A 27523-nucleotide genomic window follows, 5' to 3' on the forward strand; every position below is an offset into this window, starting at 1 on the left:
GCTCAGGCCAGATTGGGAAAAACTACCCCTCTCACAGCACCTTTCAGTGGACCCCAATGAAGGATGGCCCTGTTGGGGACGTTTCTACCCCTGCAAGTAATCCGGAGCCTCTAACAGTGGAAGTCACACGGCCTCAGACGCCCCGGGCCTCACCGCCCACATAATGGACATTATGTTAAAGACGTCGCTGGTTCTACCCTGGGTGGTGGCACCTTCCAGAGGCACGACATCTTTGTCATCACCACTTGGTACAACCAGTTCCTGCTTAGAAATGGGGAGCTGAGAAAAATAGATGCGAGGTCGCCTCCAGGTGCAGACCCCAATTGCTCTATGAGACTGTTGGAAAAAAAAAAAAAAAAAGTTTAGCCTGGAGTGGTGGCGCACGCCTTTAATCCCAGCCCTTGGGAGGCAGAGGTAGGAGGATTGCTGTGACTTCAAGGCCAGCCTGAGACTACATAGTGAATTCCAGGTCAGCCTGGGCTACAGCAAGACCCTACCTCAAAAAAAGAAAAGAAAAAAAGTTATTGGCTCTTTGAAAATGTGTATGTATGGATAGGGGACAGATCCACAAAAGCATATGTGTGCTTGCAAACCACGCTGTAGAGATCAAGAAGAACTTCAGTGTGGATCTCAAGATTTCTAAATTGTGGAGAATTACATGACATTGTGGGGGAACTAGTTAACACTTAGAGCTTTTGGTATGTAATAACTATTTGCTATGGACTGATTACGTGTTTCCAGAGAATTATGTTCTTAAACTTGGGTTTGTTTTAACTGCCTCTCAGATTATAGTTGCTAGTTTAAATTTCTTTGCTTTATTATTTCATTAAAGTATAAAAACTTCAGGTTTCATATTTATTTTCACTTGTTCTACTAATTATTTACAAGACACCTTTTTGTTGACTCTTATTTTATAAATGTGTGTATATTAAATGTCTCTAAAGTTTCTGTTTGATTGAAATCACATTAACTTTGATTTGCTTTACCTGGATATATTTTAAAATTTATTTTCAGTACTCCTTTTTCTTGCCAGTGCACAGCACTTACCCTGTCCTTTGTATTTCCCTTCTCTCAGTCCAATAAACAGAATGAATAACTAAAAAAAAAAAACAAAAATCAAAAGGAAGGTCTGCTGTGGTGGCACATGCCTTTAATCCCAGCACTCGGGAGGCAGAGGCAGGAGCATTGCCTTGAGTTCAAGGCCACCCTGAGTCTACATAGTGAATTCCAGGTCAGCCTGGACCAGAGTGAGACCCTACCTTGAAAAACAAAAACAAAAACAAAAAAAAAAAAAAAATTAAAAAGGAATGGGGATTGGGGAGCTCAGTGGTTAAAGATGTTTCCTTGCAAAGCCTGCTCACCTGGGTTCATTGTCTCAGTACCCACTTAAAGGCAGATCCAAAAATGGCACATGCATCTAGAGTTTGTTTACAGTAACAAGAGACCCTGGCACCCCCCATACTCTCTCCTGACAAATAAATGAATTTTTTTTGTTGTTGTTTGTTTTTTCAAAGTAGGATCTCATTCTAGCCAAGGCTGACCTGGAATTCACTCTGAAGTCTCACCTCTGCCTCCCAAGTGCTGGGATTAAAGGTATGTATTTCCATGCCTGGCTAAAAATATGTATTAAAGAAATAATAATTAGGAATAAAAGCTGGGCAAGATGATTCATGCCTCTAATTCCAGTATTTGGGAGGCTAAGGTAGGATTTCCATGAGTTCCAGGTCAGCTTGGGATAGAGTGAGAAAATTCCTCAAAAAAGAAAGAAAAAGGGCTGAAGAGATGGCTTAGCAGTTAAGGTGCTTGCCTGTGAAGCCTAAGGACCCATGTTCAACTCTCCAGGTCCCATGTAAGCCAGATGCATTAAGGTGAGGCAAGCGCAAGGTCACACATGCACACTAGGTGGCGCACACATCTGGCGTTCAATTCCAGTGGCTGGAGGTCCTGGTACATCAATTTGCTCTCTCACTCTTGCTCTCTCACATTAAAAAAAAAGAAGAAGAAGAAAGAAAAGGTTTGGAGAAATGGCTCAAAAGTTGAGGGTGCTTGCTTACAAAGCCTGACAACCTGGGTTCAATTCCCCAGTACCCACATAAGGCCAGATGCACAAGGTAGTGAATGTATCTGGAGTTCATTTGCAGTGGCAGGAGGCCCTGGTGCACCCATTCTCTCTCTTCTCTCTCTGTTTATGAGTATAAATAAATAAAAATTTTAAAAGGAATAGTATTTTATTTATTTATTTATTTTGTTTTGTTTTTTGAAATAGGGTCTAACTTTAGCCCAACTGACCTGAAATTCATTATGTAGTCTCAGGGGGGCCTCACACTTTCGGCCCTATTTTTATTTTATTGTTTATTTATTTATTTATTTATTTATTTAAGGTAGGGTCTCACTCTAGCTCAGGCTGACCTGGAATTTACTATGTAATCTCAGGGTGACCTTGAACTCACAGTGATCCTCCTACCTTTGCCTCCTGAGTGCTGGGATTAAAGGCGTGCGCCACCACACCCAGCTCTTTATTCATTTTTAAATATTTTTTTCTTTAGTTGCAAGCAGAGAGAAATAGAAGAGAGACAGAGCAAATGGGTACACCAGGGCCTCCAGCTGCTGCAAATGGACTCCAGAGGAATTGCTCCACTTTGTGCATCTGGCTTTACATGGGTACCAGGGAATCGAACTCAAGTCCTTAGGCTTATTTTATGTTTCTATTTCCAAGGGTAGAGACAGAGAGAGAATGGAACACCAGGGCCTCCAGATGCTGAACTCCAGACCCATGCACCACCTTGTGCATCTAGCTTTATGTGGGTACTGGGGAATCTAACTTGGGCTGTTAGGCTTTTGCTAAGCCATCTCTCCAACCCCCGCATGATTTTTTTTTTCCCCCTGAGGTAGGGTTTTTCTGTAGTCCAGGCTAACCTGGAATTTACTATGTAGTCTCAATATGGCCTTGAACTCATGACGATCCTCCTACCTCTGCCTCCCAAGTGCTGGGATTAAAGGCATGCACCACCATGCCTGGCTCAAATATATTTTATTTATTTGCAAGCAGAGAGAGAGATAGAAGAGAGACAGACAGAATGGGTGCACCAGTGCCTCCAGCCACAACAAACAGACTCCAGTTGCATGCTCTACTTTGTACATCTGGCTTTACATGGGTACTGGAGAACTGAACTCAGGTCGTTAGACTGTGAAGTCAAGTGCCTTAAACACTGAGCCATCTCTCCAGCCCTCCCTCCCCCAATGAGTTTTGATGCCAAATTTATTTATTTATTTTTTAAATTATTTATTTATTTGAGAGCAACAGACACAGAGAGAAAGACAGATAGAGGGAGAGAGAGAGAATGGGTGCACCAGGGCTTCCAGCCTCTGCAAACGAACTCCAGATGCATGCGCCCCCTTGTGCATCTGGCTAACGTGGGACCTGGGGAACCGAGCCTCGAACCGGGGTTCTTAGGCTTCACAGGCAAGCGCTTAACTGCTAAGCCATCTCTCCAGCCCTGATGCCAAACTTATGAAAGGCCTCTATGAGAGAAGGTGGCTTGAAGCAAGGCACATGTACAGAGTAACCACACGCTGAGGAGAGGAGCTGGGACAAGACAGAGGCCTCAGACAAACCTCAGGGACTGAGCAGGGCACAGAGTTTTCAGTTTAGGGATTAAGGAGAAGGCCTTGGATGCTTGGAAAGGGGTGTTAACCAGAAATATCTGTGCTGGAGAGAGGGGGCAGTGCTGTCAGAGGGAGGGAGCATTTTAGGAAATTAAAGAAAGGGTACGGGCTCTGGAAACTGTTTCAGGACTTAGAATCATTTTGTTTTCTGGGCCTCCTCCTCTGGGCAAATGAATCACTAGGGAGCAATCAGTGTTTTGCCCATGACATTGTCCCAAGGGAGCTGGTGCCAGCTGGTTGTCGGACCAGGAAGCATCGGGACCTTCAGTTAGGGCTCCCAGAACGCCTGGCGCTCTGCAAAGACCAGATGCTGCTGCGGTTTATGGAGGAGACCCGGACAGCCAAAATGATTTCATTTTAGGACAGCTGGCAGGGAGACTGAGTGCCGTGAAGGAAAGTGGGCAAAGGGTTAGAGTGAACCCCAACAACTCCCTACAGATCCCCTTCTCTACCCATGTTGCAAGCAACTAGCATGTGTAAGCAGCTTCAAAGTTCACAAGAAACTGGGCACGGTGGTGCACACCTTTAATTCCAGCACTGGGAGGATGGAGCAGGAGGATCATGAGTTCAAGGCCAGTCTGGGACTCATAGTGGATAAAGGAGGTGGTAGCGGAAGGAGCAGTAGCAGCTGTTTATAAGAAACATCAAGGTTAGTTCTGAGTTGGGATTTCAGGCTCTTAAAAGGTGCTGTGTAAACTTTATTTAAATTTTTTTAATATTTTATTTTATTCATTTGAGAGACAAAGGAAAGAGAGAGAGAATGAATATTGGTGCACCAGAGCCTTGAGCCACTGCAAATGGAACTTCGGATACATGTGCTACCTTGTGCATCTGCTTTTGTTTTTTTTGAGGCTCTAGCCCAGGATGACTTGGAATTCACTATGTAATCTCAGGGTGGCCTCGAACTCACAGCGATCCTCCTACCTCTGCCTCCCAAGTGCTGGGATTAAAGGTGTGCGCCACCACACCTGGCCTGGTACATCTAGTTTTATGTAGCTACTGGGAAAATGAACCTGGATCCTTGGGCTTTGCCGGAAAGTGCGCTTAACTGCTGAACCATCTCTCCAGCCCTATTTTTAAAATTTCTATTTGTGTGTATAGGCTACTAGGGTTTCTTGCTGCTACAAATGAACCCTAGATGCATGTGCCACTTTCTGTCTGGCTTTACATGGGTGGCTGGAGAACTGAATGTGGGTTGGCCAGCTTTGCAAACAAGTGCCTTTAACTGCTGAGCCATATCCCCAGTCCATGCTGTGTGATTTAAAAAAAAATTATTTAAGAGAGAGAGAGGCAGAAAGAGAAAGAGAAAGAGAGAGAGAATGAGTGTGCCAGGGCTTCTAGCCACTGGAACTCCAGGCACATACACCACCTTGTGCATCTGGCTTTATGTGGGTACTGGGGAATCAAACCTGGGTCCTTAGGCTTTACAGGAAAGCAGCTTAACCACTATGCCATCTTTCCAGCCCTTTTTTGTTTGTTTGAGGTAGGGTCTCACTCTAGCTCAGGCTGACCTGGAATTTACTATGTAGTCTCAGGCTGGTCTCGAACTCACAGCAATCCTCCTACCTCTGCCTCCCAAGTGCTGGGATTAGAGGTGTGTACTACCACTCATGGCTTTGTTGTTTGTTTTGTTCATGGTAGGGTCTCACTCTAGCTCAGGCTGACCTGGAACTCACTGTAGTCCCAAGTTGGTCTCAATTTCACAGCAATTCTACATCTACCTTCCAAGCCTTGGGTTTAAAGGCATGCGTCATCATGCCTGGCTGCAGTGTGATTTTTTTAATTAATTTCATGTTTTGACAATTTCCATAATTATAGACAATAAACCATGGTAATTCCCTCCCCTATTAAAAAAAAAAAAAAAAAACAGCCGGGCATGGTGGCGCACATCTTTTATTTCCAGCACTCGGGAGGCAGAGGTAGGAGGATCACGTGAGTTCGAGGCCACCCTGAGACTACATAGTAAATTCCAGGTCAGCCTCGGCTAGAGTGAGACCCTCCCTCAAAAGAAAAAAACAAACTTCTAAGTCTAGAGAGACACAGAGAATGGGCACGCCAGGGCCTCCACCTGCTGCAAATGAACTCCAGATGCATGTGCCACTTTGTATCTTGCTTTACGTGTGCATTGGGGAATTGAACTCAGGTCATTAGTCCTTGTAGGCAAGCGCCTGAACCACTACACCATCTCTCTGCCCGGCAGTGTGATCTTAACCACATTATTTAACTTCTCAAAAATGACCCTTGACCCTCTGTTTCTGTCCATGGTTGCACATCAGCGGAATTCAACCAAGTATAGACTAACAACGTTTCAAAAATACTTATAACTAGGGCTGGAGAGATGACTTAGCAGTTAAGGCGTTTGCCTGCAAAGCCAAAGAACCCAGGTTCGATTCCCCAGGACACAGGTTAGCCAGCTGCACAAGGTGGTGCATGCGTCTGGAGTTCGTCTGCAGTGGCTAGAGGCCCTGGCATGCCCATTCTCTCTCTCTCTATTTGCCACTTCCTCTCTCCCTCTCTCTCTGCCAAATAAATAAAAATTTAAAAGGGCTGGAGGGATGGCTTAGCAGTTAAAGCGCTTGCCTGCAAAGCCACAGGACCCAGGTTTGATTCCCCAGGACCCACCTAAGCCAAATGCACAAGGTGGCACATGCATCTGGAGTTGGTCTGCAGTAGCTGGAGGCCCTGGCGTTCCCATTCTCTTTTTCTCTCCCTCCCCCTGAGTCTTTCTCTCTCTGTGTCAAATAAATAAATAAATAGATTAATTTTAAAAACCTATAACTGTACTAAACACATACAGACTCTGTGTCATTATTCCCTAAATAATACAGTATAACTATTTTTAAATAAAAATCCACACATTGGGTATTATAATTGGTCAACAGATAATTTAAATTATATAGGAAGATTACAAATACTATGCTGTTTTTATTTCTCGTGCTATGACTGGAACCCAGGGGCTTACATATGCTAAACAGGTGCTCTGCTATTGCATTACATCACCAGCTCTATGTCACTTTATATAAGGGACTTCAGCATCCCTAAGTGAGAAGGCTGGAACCAGCTCCCCTTGGATAATGAGGGACAACTGCAACTACATTTCAGGGTTGTTTGAACATTAAATGAAATAAGTGAAAGTGCCGAAAATCAGTGCTTATACCAAAGGTGCTCGGTAAATGCTAGCTATTATTACTTGAAAAGAGGCAGGGAAAATCAATGAGAGTCTGCCTAAAGGGCAGGTTAATCAATAGCGTTACTGTCCCTCTGGCCCCTCCATGCATCCTTTAGCAAGGCGGGGCTGACAAATCATGACAGTAAGTACAGGAAGGGGAAAGGAAAAAGCTAACTTTCAGGCTTTCACATCTTCCCTCACACCGTCTCCAGTGCTGGGAATGGAACCTGGGCCTTACATAAACCAAGCAAGCACTTTCCCCAGCAAGAAGCACCTCCAACTTTTTTGGGGGGAGGGGTGTTCAAGGTAGGGTTTCACTCCAGTCCAGGCTGACCTGGAATTAACTATGTAGTCTCAGGGTGGCCTCGAACTCATGACGATCCTCCTACCTCTGCCTCCCAAATGCTGTGATTAAAGGTGTATGCTACCATGCCCGGCAGTATCCCCAACTTTAAAGTTTTTCTTATTTTTAAAAAAATATTTTATTTGGGGGCTGGAGAGATGGCTTAGTGGTTAAGGCGCTTGCTTGCAAAGCCTAAGGACCCATGTTCGACTCTCTAGATCCCATGTAAGCCAGGTGCACAAAGATGAGGCAAGCGCAGGGTTGCACATGACCACTAGGTGGCACAAGCATCTGGAGTTCGAGTGTAGTGGCTGAGGCCCTGGAGAACCTATTCTCTCTCTCTCTCTCTAAGAAAGAATATTTTTATTTTGGGCTGAAGGAATAGCTTACTGGTTAAGGTGCTTGCCTGTGAAGCCTAAGGATCCAGGTTAGATTACCTAGTACCTACATAAGCCAGATGCACAAGTCAGTGCATGCATCTGGAGTTTGTTTGCAGAGGCTGGAGGCCCTGGTGTACCCATTCTCTCTTTCCTTATCTATGTCATTCTCTCAAAAAATATACATGTTTAAAAATATTTGATTTTAATCTCTTGCCTAACATCCATGATTACTGCATTGAACTTTAAAGATTTTTTTTTCAGCCACGTGTGGTGGCACTCAGGAGGCAGAGGTAGGAGGATTGCTGTGAGTTCGTGGTCACCCTGAGACTACATAGTGAATTCCAGGTCAGCCTAGGCCAGTGCAAGACTCTGCCTCAAAAAAAAAAAAAAACAAAATAGGGCTGGAGAGATGACTTAGTGGTTAAGTGCTTGCCTGTGAAGCCTAAGGACCCTGGTTCAAGGCTCAATTCCCCAAAACCCACTTTAGTCAGATGCACAAGGGGGTATACATGTCTGGAGTTTGTTTGCAGTGGTTGGAGGCCCTGGCATGCCCATTCTGTCTATGTATATGCCTCTTTTTCTCTGTTGCTCTCAAATAAATAAATATTTAAAAAAATATAGCCGGGCATGGTGGTGCACACCTTTAATCCCAGCACTCGGGAGGCAGAGGCAGGAGGATCACCATGAGTTCAAGGCCACCCTAATGAATTCCAGGTGAGCCTGGACTGGAGTGAAACCCTACCTCGATAAACCAAACATAAATAAATAAATACATTATTTTTTTTAAAAGACAAAAAAAATTTTTTTTTTTCATTTGCAAAGAGAATGAGAATGGGCACACCAGGGCCCTAGTGCTGCTGCGGACAAACTCCAGAGACATGCAGGACTGAGCACCTGGCTTTATGTGGGCACTGGGCATATGAACGCAGGTGGTCAGACTCTGCAAGCAGGTACCTTTAACTGCTGAGCCATCTCCCAGCCACCAGGTTTGTTTGTTTGTTTGTTTGTTTACATTTTAATACTGATAGCTTCTTGTATCTGGAGATCCAGTAGAATCCCCTGAAACTCTCCCTCCCTCTCCTCCTCCTCTTCCCCCCCCCCTTTGGTTTTCCTCTTTTTAACATTTTTGTTCATTTTTATTTATTTGAGAGTGACAGAGAAAGAGGCAGATAAGAGAGAATGAGCACGCCAGGGCCTCCGGCCACTGCAAACGAACTCCAGACGCGTGCGCCCCCTTGTGCATCTGGCTAACGTGGGTCCTGGGGAACCGAGCCTTGAACCGGGGTCGTTTGCTTCACAGGCAAGCGCTTAACTGCTAAGCCATCTCTCCAGCACCCCCCCCTTTGGTTTTTTAAGATAGGGTTTCACTCTAGTCCAGGCTTGACCTGGAATTCACTATGTCTCAGGGAGACCTTGAACTCACAACAATCCTCTGCCTCCTGAGTGCTGGCATTAAAGGAGTGTGCCACCATGCCCGGCCTCCTCCTCTTCTATAAGAGTACCCCACGCTGCCTTCAAACTCTCCCCTACCCCAGAGTGCTGGGATTGCACACCTCGTTTATCTGCTTACATTTTGTCTTTGGTTTTCCGAGGTAGGGTCTCATTCCAGCCCAGGCTGACCTGGAATTCACTGTGTGTAGTCTCAGGGTGGTCTTGAACTCTTGGCGATCCTCCTACCTCTGCCTCCCAAGTGCTCCCAAAGCATGTGCCACCACACCTGGCTTTCTGCTGACATAGTTCAGGCCCTCAGGACTCAGGCGGCAGAGAGCCCTGTGGAGCTGCACACTGGTTCAGAGGCTCAGGAGACCCCACTCCTCCCGCTGCTGCCAGTACACAGCCACATACCCCTTCACTAACCTCTGAGCTTCCTGGTTCTCACCCGCCCCATGTGGCCACCTTCAGACAGGCTTGTTGAGAAAGTGAAATAAGAGTGTCAATGAGAGGCCTGGCTCATAGTAAGAGCCAGAACACAGCAGTCTGATGCCTGGTAAGTTCTGCAGACAAGAGTGCCACGTGAGGCTTGCTTTTTCAGCAAATGCTTTTGGGCACTTTCCACTAACCCAGGCCCTCCTACCACCCACCTGGGGAGTGCCCATGGCAGCACCTAGGTCCCTTTTTTTTAAAAAAAAAAAATTTATTGCATTTTCCATGATTATAAAAAAATATCCCATGGTAATTCCCTCCCTCCCCCTCCACACTTTCTCCTTTGAAATTCCATTCTCCATCATATTACCTCCCCATCACAATCATTGTACTTACATATATACAATATCAATCTATTAAGTACCCTCCTCCCTTCCTTTCTCTTCCCTTTATGTCTCCTTTTTAACTTACTGGCCTCTGCTACTAAGTATTTTCATTCTCACGCAGAAGCCCAGTCATCTGTAGCTAGGATCCACATATTAGATCCCTTTTTTATTTGTGCTCTTGGTTCTGAGACGCCATAAGAATCCTTCGAGCACTCTTCCTGACACCCCACTCCCCCCAGACAGGGTTTCACTCGAGCCCAGATTGACCTGGAACTCACGCTGTAGCCCGGGCTGGTCTCACAGCAATACGTCCAACACGCCTGGCTTATGTCCGCTCTCTCACAGAAATTGGGTCCGCAGTGAGGAGCAGAGCCCTTACCTTCTATGTTAGAGCTCAGAGTGCCCCAGAAAGGTTCCAAGGTATTACAAAACCTCACCATGTTCAGAGCTCTCAGCAAAGATGATCTGGGATTGGGAAGGAATCCGGGTTTGGGGGTACCCTTCCCCTCCGACAGCACTCAGGAAGGCCCACACTCAGCCTCTAGCTGGCTGCTCCTGGTGTGGTACTCGCCTCCACAGTTGATGAATGCTCTTCTCCTACAGGTCACATAGCACTTCCTCTCACCATGTAGGTGACCAGCTATGGGTAGGTGGCCAGCTATGGTCGTGCCCCGAAGTTCCTCTGATTCCCTCCATCATCACAGAGATCCCATCCCGGCATCTCTACAAAACAGCATGCCCAAGGCGTCTTCACTCCAGGATCTCCCCGCAGACTCTGTGGTCATTTCAGCATCAACTCTCCTGTACGGTAGCCACTGTTTGCACATTCTGGTCACCTACCTACCCAGGCTTTACCTTTCTTTAAGACAAGGTTTTGCTTATGTAGCCCAAGCTGGTTTAAATATCTCCTGTCTTCAGTTCAGCCCAGGCTGACCTGGGATTTACTACGTAGTCTCAGGGTGGCCTTGAACGCAGAGTGATCCTCTTACATCTGTCTCTCAAGTGCTGGGATTAAAGGCATGTGCCACCATGCTCAGAAATTTTTTGTTGTTGTTAATATATATATATATATATATATATATATATATATATATATATATATATATATATATATATATATACACATACAGGGTCTCATGAAATCCAAGTGTGAACTTGCTATATAGCCAAGGATGACTTTGAACTTAAACTTCTGAGCGTCCTGCCTCCACCTCCAAGTGCTAGGTTACAAGCATCTGCCCCCATGCGTGGTTTAGCAATACTGTTACTAGTATTAGTACTACTAGTAATTATTGAGGCAGGGCCTCACTGTAGGCCAACCTGACCTGGAATTCACTCTGTAGCCCAGGATGGCTTCTTTTTATTTTGCAACTGTCTCAATATATAGCGCAGGCTGCCATGAAACTCACTATGTAGACCAGGTCAATCTCCAAAGTGTGCGTGATCCTCCTCCTGACAACTGAGCGCTGAGATTACAAACATGCATCAACACACCCAGCTGTTATTTCTGGGGGGTGGGGAAGACAAGGATTTCTCTTGCTGATGGCCTGATACTTGTTATGTAATCCACCTGCCATCTAGTTGATAGCAGTTTTCTTGTATCAGTCCCCCAAATGCACCTAGCACTTCTGACATGTTCCAGCTGACTCCTAGCCCACCTCAAAGAAGGGGGGGGGGGGGAGTTTAAAGAAGGTCTGCCTGGCTTCCCTCTCTGATGTCCACTAGGGGGCAGCTCTAGCCATGTTTCTGGGCAGCGAGAAGCAGCATACTTTGGCACACCATGACAAGTCATTTCCTTCCTCACGCAGGCGCTGTCACCCAAAATTCCACTTTCATTAGCACACTGAACCCCCCTATGGTGAGCCTCCAGCTCGGTGCTTTTACACTGACTGCACGCAAACACACAGATGCCATGGTTCCGCTCCAAGCCAACTGAACCAGGACTGGTGGATGGTGTGGGTCTCTACAATGGTATGCTAAAAAGGCGCCCTGGAGTGCGCTGCAAAAAAAATTGTAAATAGACAACACGAAGATGCCCTGGAAAACTTACTAAGCAGCATAGGCTAAGATCAGACACCTATTTTTTTTGGGGGGGGGGAGTTTCAAGGTAGGGTATCACTTACACCTAACCCTGACAACTATCTTTTAATTTCTGGAATATAGCTTAAAAAATATTTATAAGTTGGGCGTGGTGGGTTATGCCTTTCATCTCTGCCCTTGGGAGGCAGAGGAAGGAGGATCACTGTGAGTTCATAGACACCCTGAGGTTATATAGTGAATTCCAGGTCAGCCTGGCTTAGAGTGAGACCCTACCTGGAAAAACCAAAAATAATATAAATAAATATATTATATATATGTATATATGTATTTGAGAGAAAGAAGCAGATAGAGAATGGGCATGCCAGTGTCTCTAGCCACTACAAACAAACTTCAGACACTTGGGCCATCTTGTGCATCTGGCTTTACATGGGAACTGGGGAATAGAATCCAGGTCCTTAGACTTTGCAGGCAAGCGCTTCAACCACTAAGCCCTCTCTCCAGGCCTTGCTTTTTTTTTTTTTTAGTCTTATGTTTCCAAGGCTGGCCTTGACTGTGTAGCCCAGGCTAGTGTGGAGCTCCATATCCTCCTGCTTCAGGTTCCTAAATGCTGAGATCAGAGGTGTACAGGTACGTGGCACCATGCCTCCCTCTTTTAAAGTAGTCCCCTAGTCCAGGGAGTGGTATGAAATGTTAGGGAGTTCCTGGGTATAGTGGTACGCATCTATGATCCCAGAAGTCAGGAGGCACAGGCAGGAGGATTGTGAATTCCTGGTCAGCCTGTGGTACACAGCCAAACCACATCTCAAAACAAGAACAACAAAACATTGGGCTGAATAGGGACATTCAGAGAAGCCAAACACACCTTTCCCTCCACTAAGCTACTAAGGGCAGGGTGAAATATGAACGCTGTTCACTTTGCATATCCATGGCTCCCTAAGGTTGGCTTTTTTTGTTTGGTTGGTTTTTTGTTGTTGTTTTTCAGGGTAGGGTCTCACTCTAGCCCAGGATGATCTGAAATTCACTATGTACTCTCAGGGTGGTCTTGAATTCACGGTGATCCTCCTACCTCTGCCTCCCGAGTGCTGGGACTAAAGGCGTGCACCACCACGCCTGACTAGCATGTACCTTTAAAAAATTATTTATTTATTTGAGAGAAAGAGAGAGAGGGAGGCAAATAGAGAATAAGCATGCCAAGGTCTCTAACCACTATACACAAATTCTAGATGCATGTGCCACCGTGTGCATCTGGCTTACATGGGTACTGGGGAATCAAACCTGGGTCCTTAGGATTCGCAGGCAAGCAAGTGCCTTAACCACTAAGCCATCTTTCCAGTCCATGTTTGCATTTTTCTAGTAGCCATCACATACGTCAGTAAAAAGAGTAAACAAATATAAGAATGCAGCTAGGCTTGATGGCAATGCTTACAATCCCAGCACTCAAGAGACGAAGGCAGGAGGATCCCAAGTTTAAAGCCATTTTGAGGAATTTAGTGAGCCTTTGTCTTAAAAAACAAAGTGCAAGAGGTCTGGGGATATGGCTTAGTGACAGAGTGCTTACTTAGCAAATTAGACTAGGAAGGAGGAGGAGACAAAAGGAAAGGAAAGGATATAAGGGAAAAGACCCAGATGTACCCGGCTCTGACGCTTCTAGTAACAAGTTTCCACACAGAGGGAAAGAGAAAACAGTCAGCCTGGAAACCTATTTCCTATCCCACAGGACTAACCTCTAGTGAGAGCTTCCAGAATGCCATATCCCAAATTTGACAATGCACCAAATCTCTCATGGTGGCTTGGGATCTTTTCTTACAGCAGTAAACCAAACCACCCCATTCCCACCCTAGAGAGCTACACAGAGACGCCGGGCCCGTTTGCGCTGATTGTGACAGTTTGCATAAAAGGCCTCATTGCATCTCATATGGTGACAGTTAAGTGCCAGGTTTGGATCCTGGTCTATTTGCTTCACCTCTTAGCACTCCACTTTCCTCATCCAGAAAATGGGTATGAGATCAACACCAGACTCATCCGATGCTGTAGGAACAAAGCATCACAAGGCACGGAAGGTGCTTAATATTTGGGACAATGGTGAGCATTTCAACGACCCAAACCATAATGCCTGTGTGAAGTGAGTTTGGATATTGTTATTACTACAGCCAGTAGTGGTGGCACACATCTTTAATCACAGCACTTGAGGTAGGGGGATGGCTGTAAGTTCAAGGGCAGTCTGGGTTAAGTGAGACCCTGCCGCCAAAAAAAAAAAAAAAAAAAAAAAGTTATTTCATGGATGAGTCATTTGAGGCTCATAGTGCTGCCTATTGGCAGAGGAGCAAAGACAGAAGTTCCCATGTACAAGGTGCGCTGGCATTGAACTTCACACAGGAGTCTTCAAATATACCAGGGGCCGACTTGGCTAGGCAAGCAGGGTTATGCATCCCAGCTTTCTACCTGGGACTGTTAAACTGCACCTGACCTGTGTCCACGTCCATCAACAGCAGCTCGCGCGTGCTCTCTTTCTCCCTCTTCATCCCTCCCCTCTCTCTTTCCTGTACTGGAATTGTATTCATGGTCCTATGTATGCCAGGGAAGTGGCCTGCCATTAAGTTACATCTCTGGACCTTGCACTTAAAAGAAAAGCAGGGGGCTGGAGAGATGGCTTAGCAGTTAAGCGCTTGCCTGTGAAGCCTAAGGACCCCGGTTCGAGGCTCGGTTCCCCAGGTCCCACGTTAGCCAGATGCACAAGGGGGCGCACGCGTCTGGAGTTCGTTTGCAGAGGCTGGAAGCCCTGGCGCACCCATTCTCTCTCTCTCCCTCTATCTGTCTTTCTCTCTATGTCTGTCGCTCTCAAATAAATAAATTAATTAATTAAAAAAAAAAAAAGAAAAGCAGGGTCTGGGGAGGGGAGATGGTCCTAATGAAGCCCCAGCAGCTCCAGTACAGCTCAGTGGTAGGGTTCCGGTGGTGCATGCAGGAGGCTATGGGTTCCACCCCCAGTACCACAAACAAGAAACCAAAACCAAACCACAATAACCAACGCTCCATTTCACCTGCAGAACTTGTGATTCTGAACTCATGATTCCCCTGTTCTTCTTCCTCCACCCAACACACACACACACACACACACCCTCTGAACCCCAAGGCTGGGCAGGATGATGCTGAGTGGTAGCCATCCACCTTCAGATGCATTCATCCTACCTGCTCAGCATGCTGGGGGGAGATGGACAATTCAGGATGCCAATAACACAGACTTCTAAAAGGACTTGACTCTGAATTCTGGTCCCTGTGCCTCAGGGCTAAACTAAGACCAGTTCCCAGCCCATGGAGTGTCCTGAGCTATCTCAGAAGACACAAGAAGCCCCCGGTATGCTGGTGAGCTGCTGGCAGGAAGGAGGAAGAGTCAGGAAGAGGAAAGGTGCTCGTTTTTACCCTTTTGAACTCAGGCACGTGAACTTGCTTACTCAAAAAATAAGTTTGTGGGACTGGAGAGGTGAATTATTAAGAGACAGTTAAAAACACAGGGGCGGGCTGGGGAAATGGCTTAGCGGTTAGGGCGTTTGCCTGGGAAGCCTAAGGACCTCGGTTCAATTCCCCAGGACCCATGTAAGCCAGATGTACAAGGTAACACATGCATCTGGGTTTTGTTTGCAGTGGCTGGAGGCCCTAGCACACCCATTCTCTCTGCCTCTTCCTCTCTCTCACACACACAAATAAATAAATAAAATATTTAAAAAAAAAAAAACCAGAGGGGCTTGCTCAGTTGGTAGTGTGCTTGCCTAGCATGCTCAAGGCCCTGGGTTCGAGCCTCAGCATCGCTTAAACTGACCAAGTGTGGTGGCACATGTCCGTAACCCTAACACTAGCAAGGTGAAGGCAGAAGGATCAGAAGTTCCAGGCCTGGAACATGAGACCTGCACATGAGATCATGTCTGGAAGGAAAGGAAGGAGGAAGAAGGGGGAAGAAAGGAAAGGAAAGGAAAGGAAAGGAAAGGAAAGGAAAGGAAAGGAAAGGAAAGGAAAGGAAAGGAAAGGAAAGGAAAGGAAAGGAAAGGAAAGGAAAGGAAAGGAAAGGAAAGGAAAGGAAAGGAAAGGAAAGGAAGGGAGGGGAAGGGAGGAAGGAGAAGGTTGGCTAAAGGCAGTTGCTCGCAAAGCCTGATGGCCTGGGTTCAATTCACCAGTACCCATGTCAAGGCAGATGCACAAAGTGGCACATGCGTCTGGAGTTTATTTGCAGTGGAAGGAGGCCCAGGCACACCCATATTTTCTCTCTCTCCCTCTCCTTCTTCTCTCTCTCTTGTCTCTTAAATAAATAAACAAAAATATTTTAGAAAAGAAAAGAGGTCTTGATAAATAGTCCAGGCTGGCTTCAAATTCAAGATCTTCCAGCCTTCACCTCGTAAGTGCTGGGGTCAGAGGCGTCGCCATACCAGGTCTCTGTCTCAGCCTGTGTCTCCCTCTCCCTCCAGTGCTGGGAATTGAATTCAGGGCCCTGTGCATGCTTGGAAAGTGCTTCACCATTAAGCTACATCCCTAGCCCATGATGGTTTTGATAAAGACACTGATACAGGACCTGCTGCTGACATCAGAACCTCGTGGTTCCTCCAGCTTCTTCAAATCCAGAAGTTGTGGCAGAAGGATGGGCTTTAAATTCAGACCTGGGTTCCGGTCTTATATCTTCTACTTACTAGCTATAAGGCAAGCTACAGGCCTCCGTTTCCTCCTTTCTGAAGTACTCTAATGGTCTCTACCTAGCAGCTGTCTCGAGGATTTAATGACAGCAGAGCTGAATCTGGGTGAGCAAGGGCCAGGGACCCATCACTGTCCTCAAGTCTGCGCACACATGGCCCATGGCGTTGCTCAAGAAGCAGACACCTTGGGCTGGAGAGATGGCTTAGCGGTGAAGTGCTTTCCTGTGAAGTCTAAGGACCCCGGTTCGAAGTTCGATTTCCCCAGGACTCACGTTAGCCAGATGCACAAGGGGGCGCACACATCTGGAGTTCGTTTGTAGTGGCTGGAGGCCCTGGCGCGCCCATTCTCTCTCTTTCTCCCTGCCTCTTTCTCTCTCTCTGTTGCTCTCAAATAAATAAATGAAAAAACTTAAAAAAAAAAAAAAAAAAAGAAGCAGACACCTCTCACCCCATTGTGCAGACAGAGGAGGAACCCAGGCAGCCCAGCTCTGGAGTCAGTGTCACCAACAACTGCCCCCCTGCGCATGTCACATACTGGGGATGATATGTGTAGCACATGAAAACTGCTCTGGAGGTGGGGAGATGGCTCAGTGGATAAGGTGCTTGCTGGGCAAGCGGGCCAACCTGAGTCTGGAAGCCCAGAACTCACGGAAAAGTGAACAGGGTAGCATGGACATCTATCGTCGCAGCACTCCTACGGCAAGGTGGAGGAGGAGGTGGGAGAATCCCGGGAAGTTCAAGGGGAAGATGGTCTGGTGGCTGAACAGGAGACCCTCCCTCAAATAAAGTGCAAGGTGAGGACCAACACCTGAGCGTGTCTTCTGACCCCTGTACACATACTGTGGCACGTGTGTACCTACATGTATACATGCATACATATCACACACACACACACACACACAAAAGGAAAAAGAAAACTGTTCTGGATGTCATAGCTGGGACTGAAACTGACAACTTTCCCAGGCTTTGGTTAAGTGGTTTTAGGCAGGACTACTTGACTACCCACAGATACCTTCAGGAGGAAGCATCTAGTCACGTGAAGGCCCAAGGATCAGACAGACACCTGCCCCATCTCTCCCTGTTCCCACCCATCCATAGTCAACCCTCACGGTTCCAGATAATGAATTTTCTTTGTTTTGTTTTTTGTTTTGTTTTGATAGCTTTTCAAAGTAGGGTCTCGCTCTAGCTCAGGCTGACCTGGAATTCACTACGTAGTCTCAGAGCGGCCTCAAACTCACAGCGATCCTCCTACCTCTGCCTCATGATGTGCTGGGATTAAAGGCATGCGCTACCACGCCCTGGCTATGAATTTTCTTTACTCTAGACTCCCAGCTATGCTGGTTCTGGTAACTTCCAACACCTCCCCACAGACAACCTCCAGGTGACTTCATGAAGCTTAGCCTGGGCCTGCTGAGACATTTGTGTACAGTTATAGGGACGTGTTTCAACCCCCCCCCCATGAGCACCATAGCCGAACAGACTTTAGACAACATACTACATAAGTGGTTTCTTCTTATAGCCAGTAGTACAAATGTGGGGCCTGCTAACAATGTAATGGTCGACTTCGTGCTAAGGACAACCAAGCAGAGATTACTGCCACACATTATTGGACTGACCAGGCCTTGGTTTACAGGGCATATGCTACCCCATCCCCCATCCCATGCACAAGTGTGGGCACAGTGTGAGCACATGCATTCAATTCAGAATCACACCCCGCTCACTCCAGTTGAACCCAGTTGGGCAGGAACAGATTCAGACCTCCCTGAATAAAGCTCCAAATATAATCCACTTATGAATAATTGAGCTTATTGTTAGTGTCAATGTCTAAAGCCTTGGGCTGGAATTCTAAATAGATTTTTAGGAAGAGGAAGGGGCTTTTTCAAAAATAAGTTCCAGGGCTGGAGAGATGGCTTAGCTGTTAAGGCACTTGCCTGTGAAGCCTAAGGAGCCAGGTTCGATTCCCCATGACCCACATAATGCACAAGGTGGTGCGTGCTTCTGGAGTTCATTTGCAGTGGCTGGAGACCCTGACACGCCATTCTCTCTCTCCCTCTATCTGCCTCTTTCCTTCTCTCTCTTAAATAAATAAATAAATAAATAAATAAAAGAAGTTCCAGTCTCATGTCCCATCTTTGGTCCTCAAATCAAAGCCCAGAGCAACCCATATGCCTTTGGTTCCTTTGCTAACCATGCCTCGGTCAATATCCAAGTACGTTTCACATCTAGAGACACAAGGGACCTGGGGAGCCGGGGGGGGGGGGTGTGTGGTGTGTGACACTGAGCAGTTCCAGGAAGTCAGGACCTGTTCCCTGCTCCAGTTCTCCACCCCTCAGCACAAGCAGGGATCCACCCTTTTGACCACCCTTAGGAACAGCTTTCTTTTAAGCTGGCACCCAGCTGAAGCAATCAGATCTGGAAATATCCCGCCCACCCCGTTCAGTTCTTCAGCCTTGCCGAGACCCTGCACCTGAGGTCTTCTGAGCTGGGCAAGGCCCCACTCCGGCCACAGCAGAGGACAGTTGCGTGGCTGGCTATGTCACACAGCCATCCAGGAGAGGAGGAGACCAGGGGAAGGAGAGAAGCTGGAGTTGGCAGGCGCCGGGGCCCGCAGCTCCCTGGTTATGACAGGAACAAAGAGCCGCGGCTGGATGGGGTGGCAAGGAGTAGGAAGAAAAGAGGCAACCCCTTGCTGGCGCGGAGGGGAGGGGAAGGAGGAGAGGGCACCTGCACAGGTCAGGGCGGGAAGCTGCCTTCCCCTTCGTGACCCTCCGCAGAAGCCCAGGCTCATCTGCGGTCTTAGAACAGACATGCACCACAATAGATTTTGCTTAGGACCCAGACTCTATCTCTCATCGCCAGGTTCCCTCAGGGTCTCTGTATCACGCATGTCTCAGGAAACCTACAGACTGGCTTTCTTATTGTTTTGTTGCTGTTTTTTGTTTGTTTGTTTGTTTGTTTGTTTTGTTTTGTTTTGTTTTCAACACTGGTAATTGAAACCATAACATCACTGGTGCTAGGCAAGCTCTCTACTTCTGAGGAAGCCCATAATTCCAGTTAAGCCTCTTGTCCCCCAACAGTGCCCACCCCACATGGTAGTTTTTTCAGCAAATTTCTGTCAGCTGAACTGAACTTCTTCCTGAGAACGTAATCACTGCCAAATACGCGCAGACAGCAGAGAGCAGGTGAGATCATGGATATCAGGCCAATTAGGAAGGCAGAGGTCCCCAAGGGCCTCAAGGGACTTGGCAGGGGAGTTACCTGTATCCTGTCCTCTGGCAGCTCCGTCTTCATGGCCAGCATCTCCCGGGCATAGACATCTGGGTAGTGGGCCTCATTAAATGCCTTTTCTAGCTCCTCTAGCTGGTAGGAAGTGAAGATTGTCCTGAGAGGAGCAAGAGCAGACATTCAGAAACTGGGAACCTGAAAAAGCCTGTCTTGGATGGGCTGGAGAGATGGCTTAGCGGTTAAGGCACTTGCCTGCAAAGCCTAAGGACCCAGGTTCAATTCTCCAGGTCCCATGTAAGCCAGCGCACATGGTGGCTCAAGCATCTGGAGTTTGTTTGCAGTGGCTAGAGGCCCTGGTGCACCTATTCTCTCTCTCTCTCTCTGTGGGTGTGTCTAATAAATAAAAATAAATTCTCCAATAAATAAAAATAATAAATAAATAAATTTTAAAAGCCTGTCTTGGAAAGGACAGGTCTAAGCCCAACCCCTGGAGGGCTTGGCACAATCCTTCCTTCCTTCCTTCCTTTCTCTCTCTCTCTCTCTCTCTCTCTCTCTCTCTCTCTCTCTCACACACACACACACACACACACAATTTGTACATACACTCAGCATTCAATGGGAAGATCCCACACTCTCCTGGTAGCCCTCAATGACATTTCATACTCAGAATCTTTCTGAAACTGTTCTGAAGAAGAAAGTGTTGAGAAGAAAGTCCCAAAAGATTGCAGGAAGCCAGTCTTTCTCTTCCCAAACAGAGAGAAGGGATCTCACCAGATGAATAAACCTCATCCAGGCTCAACCTGCTCTCCTGAGGCTCCTTCTCAGAGGAAGTTTAAAGTTTCATCAGAAGGTGAAATGCAGATTCCATGTTTGTGTGGTGAGACCCAACTCACCCACTCCCTTAAACACCCGAGCCAGGGCCTCCTCCTCCTCACCTGTCTTTCTTACCACCACACAGACAGCCACTCACGGGCCACCCTCCACAGGGCAGTTCACATTGACTCATTTTTGGCCAGAAACCACTTTAAAGAACTGGTGAAAGCTATTTCCTCACTCTCACAAAATGTGGAAGTAGCAGAAAATTTTGCCTACAACAAACCACTTTTTTTCTTTTCTTTAATATTTTTATCTTATTCAAGAGAGGCAGATAGAGAGAATGGACATGCCAGGGTCTCCATCCACTGCAAAGGAACTCAGATGCACGTGTCACTCTGTGCATCTGGCTGTATGAGGAATCAAACCTGGGTCCGCTGGCTTTGCAGGCAAGTGCCTTAACAGCTAACTCATCTCTCCAGCCTCCTCCCCACACCAGGGTTTTTGGAGGTAGGGTCTTGCTCTAGCCCAGTGTGTCCTGGAATTCATTATGTAGTCTCAGGCTGGCCTCAAACTCAGCAATCCTCCTAGCTCTGCCTCCCCAGTGCTGGGAGATTCAAGGTGTGTACCACCACACCTGGCTTAATCCACTTTTTGATTTGTTTTTTGATTTTTGAGGTAGGGTTTCACTCTAGCCCAGGCTGACTTGGAGTTCACTCTGTAGTCTCAGGGTGGCCTCGAACTCATGGCCGTTCTCCTTCCTCTGCCTCCCTAGTGTTGGATTCAAGGTGTGCACCTCAAGTGTGCGCCACCACGCCCAGCTTAATCCACTTTCTTGAATGAACCAATGACTACCAACTCACAGGCACAGACAAACTCTCCTCAGACCTTAATTTCACCAGATTTTAAGTGATTTTTATCCTGCATCCTTATCAACTAGTCAACAGGTTCAGTTTCCACAAATGGAACTTGTAAGCTTGCTATCCCCCTTGCTTGAGCCCCTGGGATTTGGTCCCTGGTACCAGCATAGAGATTTGGAATGTTTCTCTGCTGTGTTCTCCCCTTTCCCCCAGCGCCAAAAAAACAACAAAAACAAAAAACACCTGAGACTACACAGTGAATTCCAGGTAAGACTGAGCTAGAGTGGGACTCTACCTCAAAAAACAAAAACAAAAACAAACAAAAAAATTACAAAAACAAAACAAAACAAAATATATGTAAGCCCCACACATTTCTTGTGCGGATGTACTTTAATATCTCAGGGGATATTGCAGGGACTGTGTGAGGAAGAAAGAGAGTGCTCTTTATAGAAAGGGACTGCTTTGACTCTAAATCATTTTGCTTATTCTCCTGAGGGGCGATATGGAATTCTTATGTACATAGAAAGTTAATTCTTCAGGCTTTTGAAGATTTGTTGCTTTCTCATTCTCTCCTGCCACCAAACAGTCAAAATAAACCTTCAAACCATGAAAGTCCATTTCAAAACTTGGAAAACTGAGAAACACAGGGAGTGAGAGCTTTGGTCAAAACCTCAGAGGAGAACCAATTGCAGGTCATTTAGAACTATTCAAGGGCTTGGCTTTACTGGGAAGGGTCTCATTCAGGAAAAACCAAAAGCTGGGCATGGTGGCTCGTGACCATAATCCCCACACTCAGAAGGCTGAGGCAGAAAAGGATCGTAAGTTTGAGGTCAGCCTGGGCTACACAGTGAGTTCCAAGCAGCCATAGTGACAAGACACACACTCTCACTGAAAGAGCGGTGGGGCTAGGAAGATCACTCAGGGGTTAAAGGTGCTTTCTTGCAAAGCCTGATGGCCAGGGTCTAATTCCCCTGTACCTACATAAAGCTAGATGCACGCAGTAGTGCAAGTGTCTGGAGTTTGTTTGCAGTGGTAGGAGGCCCTGGTATGTCCATTCTCTTTGTCTCTCTCCCCCCACCACTTCTTTTTTCATCTCTATTTCCCAAATAAATAAATATATATAAAGAGAAATACACTCCAAGGTTTGATTCCCCAGCACCCATGTAAAGCCAGATGCACAAAGTGGTACAAGCATCTGGTGTTGCTTTGCAGTGGCAAGGGACCCTGGAGCCTGTCTCCCCCCCCCCCCAACTACCACCACACATGTGGAAGGAAAAAAAAAAATATATATATATATATGTATATGGGAGGGGAGAGAGCTGGGCTGGGTGTGGTGGCTCACACCTATAATTTCAGCACTCAGGAGGCTAAGATAAGATGATTACTCTAAGTTCAAGGCCGACTGGGCTAGAATGAGTTCCAGGTTCAGCCTTGGTTAAGGCGAGACCCTGCCTCAAAAAAGAAAGAGAAAAGGGGGGGGGGGTGAGAGAGAGAGAGAGAAAAAGCAAACAAAAAGAGGGTCAACACAAACTGCCAATCACCCGAACTTCCCTCATTCCCTCCTCAGAGCTAGTTGTTGATACCCCCAAACTGCTCCTGGCAGAGGCCGAGCCCAGACTCTTCTGGCTCTTCCCGGGCTCAAAAGGAGCTGAGCTTTCCCTAAGAACAAAATCTCACAGACTGGTCACCATCGCAGCTCCATCCCCAAGCCCTGCTAAACCACGGTTTGTTTCTCTGAAGCAAAGACAAGCCCACCTTTCATCCACCAGATTCCAGGCACGATCTCTTGTTTAAAATCCCCCAAATGACAGGAGCTCAGGAAAGTGTAGTTCGGTTTTTTTTTTTTTTTTTTTTTTTTTTTTTTTTTTTTTTTACTAATTAAAAACCCCACCAGCGAGCCGTAGCCATTCTCCTTTCCAATAATTTGTTTCCTTCATGCGCCAGAAAGACAAACCCAAGGTGGTTTATTCTCTAGTGTGGGTGAGCTGTTTTTCTGCCCTCTTCCCCAGTCCACCCAAACCCCTAAATGTTTCCCTGTCGGGAAGAATGACAGATGAGACAGAGGGTCAGAGACCTTGGGCATGGACTTTGGGCTAGTGGTCACTCTTAAATGCAGCACAGTAGGATGTCCTGAACTGCCCCGTATTAGGGGGTGCTTTTGACAGAGCTCTTGCAGGAGCGGGGTCCTCTCTCCACACCTCTGTTCCCTCCTTGGAGGCTGACAGGATCCCCCAGCCCCTGGGCTCGGCAGGAGACATTTTAGATATTATAGATAGATAAATATTTTAACGAATATTTGTTAAATGAATGATTTTTTTTTAAAGTGAGAGGAACAGGACCAATAAAAACTATCTCCGTTTAAAATAAAACAAAGTAAACTAAAACAAACAACTACTGCCGCCGAGAAGGAAGCCGGCCGAGCTCCAGTTCACAGCCAGACTCTGTTGGACGAGGGGACCCCAAGGGCCTCTTCAAAAGATGGGGGGTCAGTAGTGGCCGTTCCGAGGGCCCAGGAAGAGTAAGACGCAGAAAATGGAGGAGAGAGAGACCTGAGAACGAATTGGGCGAGGGAAGAGGGGGTGGTGGGGCGGGATGGGGAGCCGCAGCACTGGGGAAACGTCCCAGGACGATAGAGAGCGGGGGACCCTGGGGCCGCCCCCACCCGGCTGGGGACGGAGAGAAAAGTAAGAAAACAGCTTTGCTGGGAGCTCGGGGGCCGCACCGGGGCACAGCACTCACAGAATGACAGATTCCCCCCCCCCTTCCTTGTTTAAAAACATTGAGAATTCCCACCAGGAACCGGTAGCGGGTGAGATATATATATATATCTCATATGTACATATATATATCATATATGTACACATACATACACACACACACACACACATACACACACACACACACACACACACACTCACGAATGTAGCTCTGTTTAAAGACGCGTAAAACCACTCTTTGGCCTGTACCTTAGCGCAGCCCACCCCAGCCGGCCCCCTTTCCCTCCCCATCTTGCAGACTAGGAAACTGAGGACACAAAACGGCCGAGCCCGAAAGACAATGTCCCAGCGGCGCAGACATCGCTGGAGTCCTGGGGACGCGAGGGGCGAAGGGCTGGGGAGGCGGCGACGAGCTCCGGGAGCTCCGGAGAGGATGGGCGCGGGGCGGGGAGCCCCGGCGGGACGGGGGCTGCGGGCCGCAGGGGCCGCGCGGACCTCGGGCTGTGCTGGGCCGGGACCCCGGAGCCGTCCACGCCGCTCGGGCTCGGGTTTGGCCCAAGTAGGAACCTTTCCTCTCTCCCTCGGTGGGACGTCTCGCGCCCACGCGCATCACCCTCATCCGGCGTGGCTGGACCCCGCTCGGGTCACTCGGTCCCGGCGCCCAGCAGACTCTCACATCTGCGACCCGCCACCGCCGGGTCTGGGTGACCCGAGCCGGGGCCGCAGGCTGGAGCGCACCGGAGGCTGGAAAGCGCGCCGGGGGTGGGGGTGGGGGTCCCTACCTGTGTCGCCGCTTCTTGCGTTTCTTGGTCTGGTTTAAAGCCGATTTGGACATTTTTCGGTCACTGGAAGAAACATCTTCGGAATCTGTAAAGCGAGCGGAGAGACAGGCGGTCTGGTCGGATGCGGAGCGTGTTCCGCAGCACCCCAAACCCGCAAGGGCCCCGTCTGCAGCTGCCTCGGCGGGCCTTCGGGGGGTCCGTCCGGGCCCTCAGGGGTCCCAACCCTAACTCCAGGCTGGCCCCCGCCGCCGACGCGTCGGCGCCGGAATCCGGAGGTCTGGGATAGATTTCGTTGCAAGAGAGGCAAAGGCCGGGGCGCGCTTGCGGGTAGGGAGACAGGAGGGAGAGGCCGGCTCAGGGGTCGCAGGACCCCCCTCGCCCCCTCGGCAGGTGCTCCGGACTTTTGAGTTCTGCCAGGCGCCTGCGGCCCAGGCCCAAAAGTTGGTCCCCAGGACTAGAGCCATTTGCGGGGAACTGAGGTTCTGGAAAGATCTGGGAGCTGCGGGGTCACTGTCTCTTCTAGATACCCGCCCGAGCGCTGGCACTCAAGGGGCAGAGAGCCTGCGACCCACTACTTTTCGTTGTCCTTCTAAATTAAAAAAAGAAACACTACTAATAATAATAACGAAATGAAACATCGGCGAGGTGGATTGCCGAGAGCGCATACAAGAAGGTGGGCCGAACGGATAAAGACACATCGCCAGGAAAGTAGCCCGGGAAGGGCTCGGCGAGGTCATCCAGGTCCCTCCCACACCCCAGAGCCAGAGGAAAACCAAGATCCGATGTTTTGTGAAAAATGTTGGATCGAATGGTGGCCGCTTCGCCTTGCAGCGGTGGCCGGATTTTTCCTAGTTCAAGGGGCATGGGGGAAAAAAATATAAACCCCAGTTGAGCAATGCAGGGGTTTAGGATGGAGAGAAGGAAAGGAGGAAAGGGAGAAGTTTGGACACGAGGACAAGGACCAGAGTCCACACTCTTGCTGACCCGCAGCGCGCGCGGAAGCAGCTTCGGCGCGCGCAGGTTCTGGGGAGACCAGGGCCGCTGTGGCCCAACTGGGACCCTCCAGCTCGCTGGGCGATGCTGCGCCCATGGACACCCCGAGCCCAGTCGGGTATCCTCAGGGGCCCAGCGGGGAGCTGCGACCCAGCCGAGGGTTGGGGGTGGGGGAGGCAGATGCTGGGTCACCAAAACTGAGCAGCCAGCGAGCGATCGGCCAGGCAGAGGCCGAAACCCCCGCGGGCTCCTGGTGGCATCCCCTCCCCGGGCTCGCTGGTCGCAGGCCCGGGGCTGAGACCCGTTGGCCTGCGCGAACTTTTCCGTGTCCTGGATGCCAGGTCCGGCGGGGCTGCGGTTCGGGCCCCGTGGTCAGGTAGGCGAGCAGCCTCGCCCACACCTACCCGAGCTGGCCGTCTGGCTGGCGTCCAGCGGCCCCGACGCTCTGCCTAGCGACTGTAAGTGGACGCTCTGCGGGTCGGACAGCACTTCCAGGAAGGTGGGCTGCGCGTAGAAACCCGGGAGCCCCCCGGGCCCCAGCAGCCCCATGCCGCCCACTCCAGCGGGGCTGAGCACCGAGCGCGCCGCCAGCAAGTGCCCCGGGGCCAGGCCGTCGAGGGCAGCCCGTGGGTGGGAGCTGGGCGGCTCCTTGTTCAAGCCCAGGATCTCCTGGATGCCGAACCCCGTGCACCTGGCCGGGGCGCCCCCCGAGGCGCTCTTGGCCACTGTCTCAGCTTTGGGCTTGCACAGCGCTTCCCCGGCTTTGCCCGTCATCTCCCGGTTCTTTGGAGGGGCCGAGGCCGCGGGTCTTTAGCTCCCCCAACCCGCCCCCCCCCTCGCCGGGCTCCCCGCTTCGCGAAGTTGGTCCCAGGTGCCCCCCTCCAGTGTCTGATGCTCTGGAGCCCCAAGGAGATTCCCTTTTTATCCAACCAGGCGGCAGCCCAAGTGGGGTCAGAGCCGAACAGCCAATCACCGGGGCCAGGAGCGATTAGGAATTCCAAAAAAAAAAAAAAAAAAAAAATCTGGCAAGCTCCCTCCGCAGCCAGCGCCAAGGGGCCAGGCCAGCACTGCGGCCCCGAGTGTGGTGGGCTCTGCCGGGTCCCCGTGTGGGCAGGGACTGCAGGAGCGGAGGTACCAGGAGGTACCACAGGGCAGAGTGGATAGGGGCTTTGAGCGCAACCTGGCTGGCACCTGTCCCCGCCCCCATTCCCCGTGGCTGGGGCAGGCCCTGGGGTGGGATGGGGCTACAGGCAGAGGCTACAGGCCGAGAGACTCCCCCCGCCCCCTTAGCTCTTATGCAGGTCAGCAGCCCTTTTGAGGAGGCCTCAAAATGGGACCAGTGTAAAATGTGTAACAAAGGAGATCGAGGGGCCCCTGGGACTGTGTTTGCGGTGGCCGTGGGGGCACAAGAAGGGACCAAGGTGTGGAGAGGGAGGCATGGGGGTGAGATCTGTGTCCCCACACAGGACAGAATGCCCAGTTCAGAAGAGGGGCACAGTGAATGCCGTCCTAGGAAATGCGTGCAGAAGAGGTCAGCATTAGGCCCTGGCGGGAAAGAGAAGCTGTGAGAACTTGTTTTGGAGAACAACTGTGGACTATAATTCTTC

At 48.9% G+C, this 27523-nt stretch overlaps 1 protein-coding gene across 2 annotated transcripts in view; it reads right to left on the reverse strand.

Annotated features, from left to right (window-relative positions):
• Vsx2 (visual system homeobox 2) overlaps positions 1–26690 on the reverse strand; it is a 30285-nt gene extending 3595 nt beyond the window's left edge. For both annotated transcript variants that reach the window (XM_012950670.2, XM_045155628.1), the window contains exons 1-3: positions 26321–26690; positions 24924–25008; positions 19785–19908 (exon numbers count right to left, since the gene is read on the reverse strand). In XM_012950670.2, coding sequence (XP_012806124.2) covers positions 19785–19908; positions 24924–25008; positions 26321–26690 — 579 coding nt within the window. The remainder of the gene's footprint in view (positions 1–19784; positions 19909–24923; positions 25009–26320) is intronic.
• Between the last annotated feature and the right edge of the window lie 833 nt (positions 26691–27523).

This window comes from Jaculus jaculus, chromosome 7, assembly GCF_020740685.1.
Source record: "Jaculus jaculus isolate mJacJac1 chromosome 7, mJacJac1.mat.Y.cur, whole genome shotgun sequence".
Taxonomy (NCBI): Eukaryota; Metazoa; Chordata; class Mammalia; order Rodentia; family Dipodidae; genus Jaculus; species Jaculus jaculus.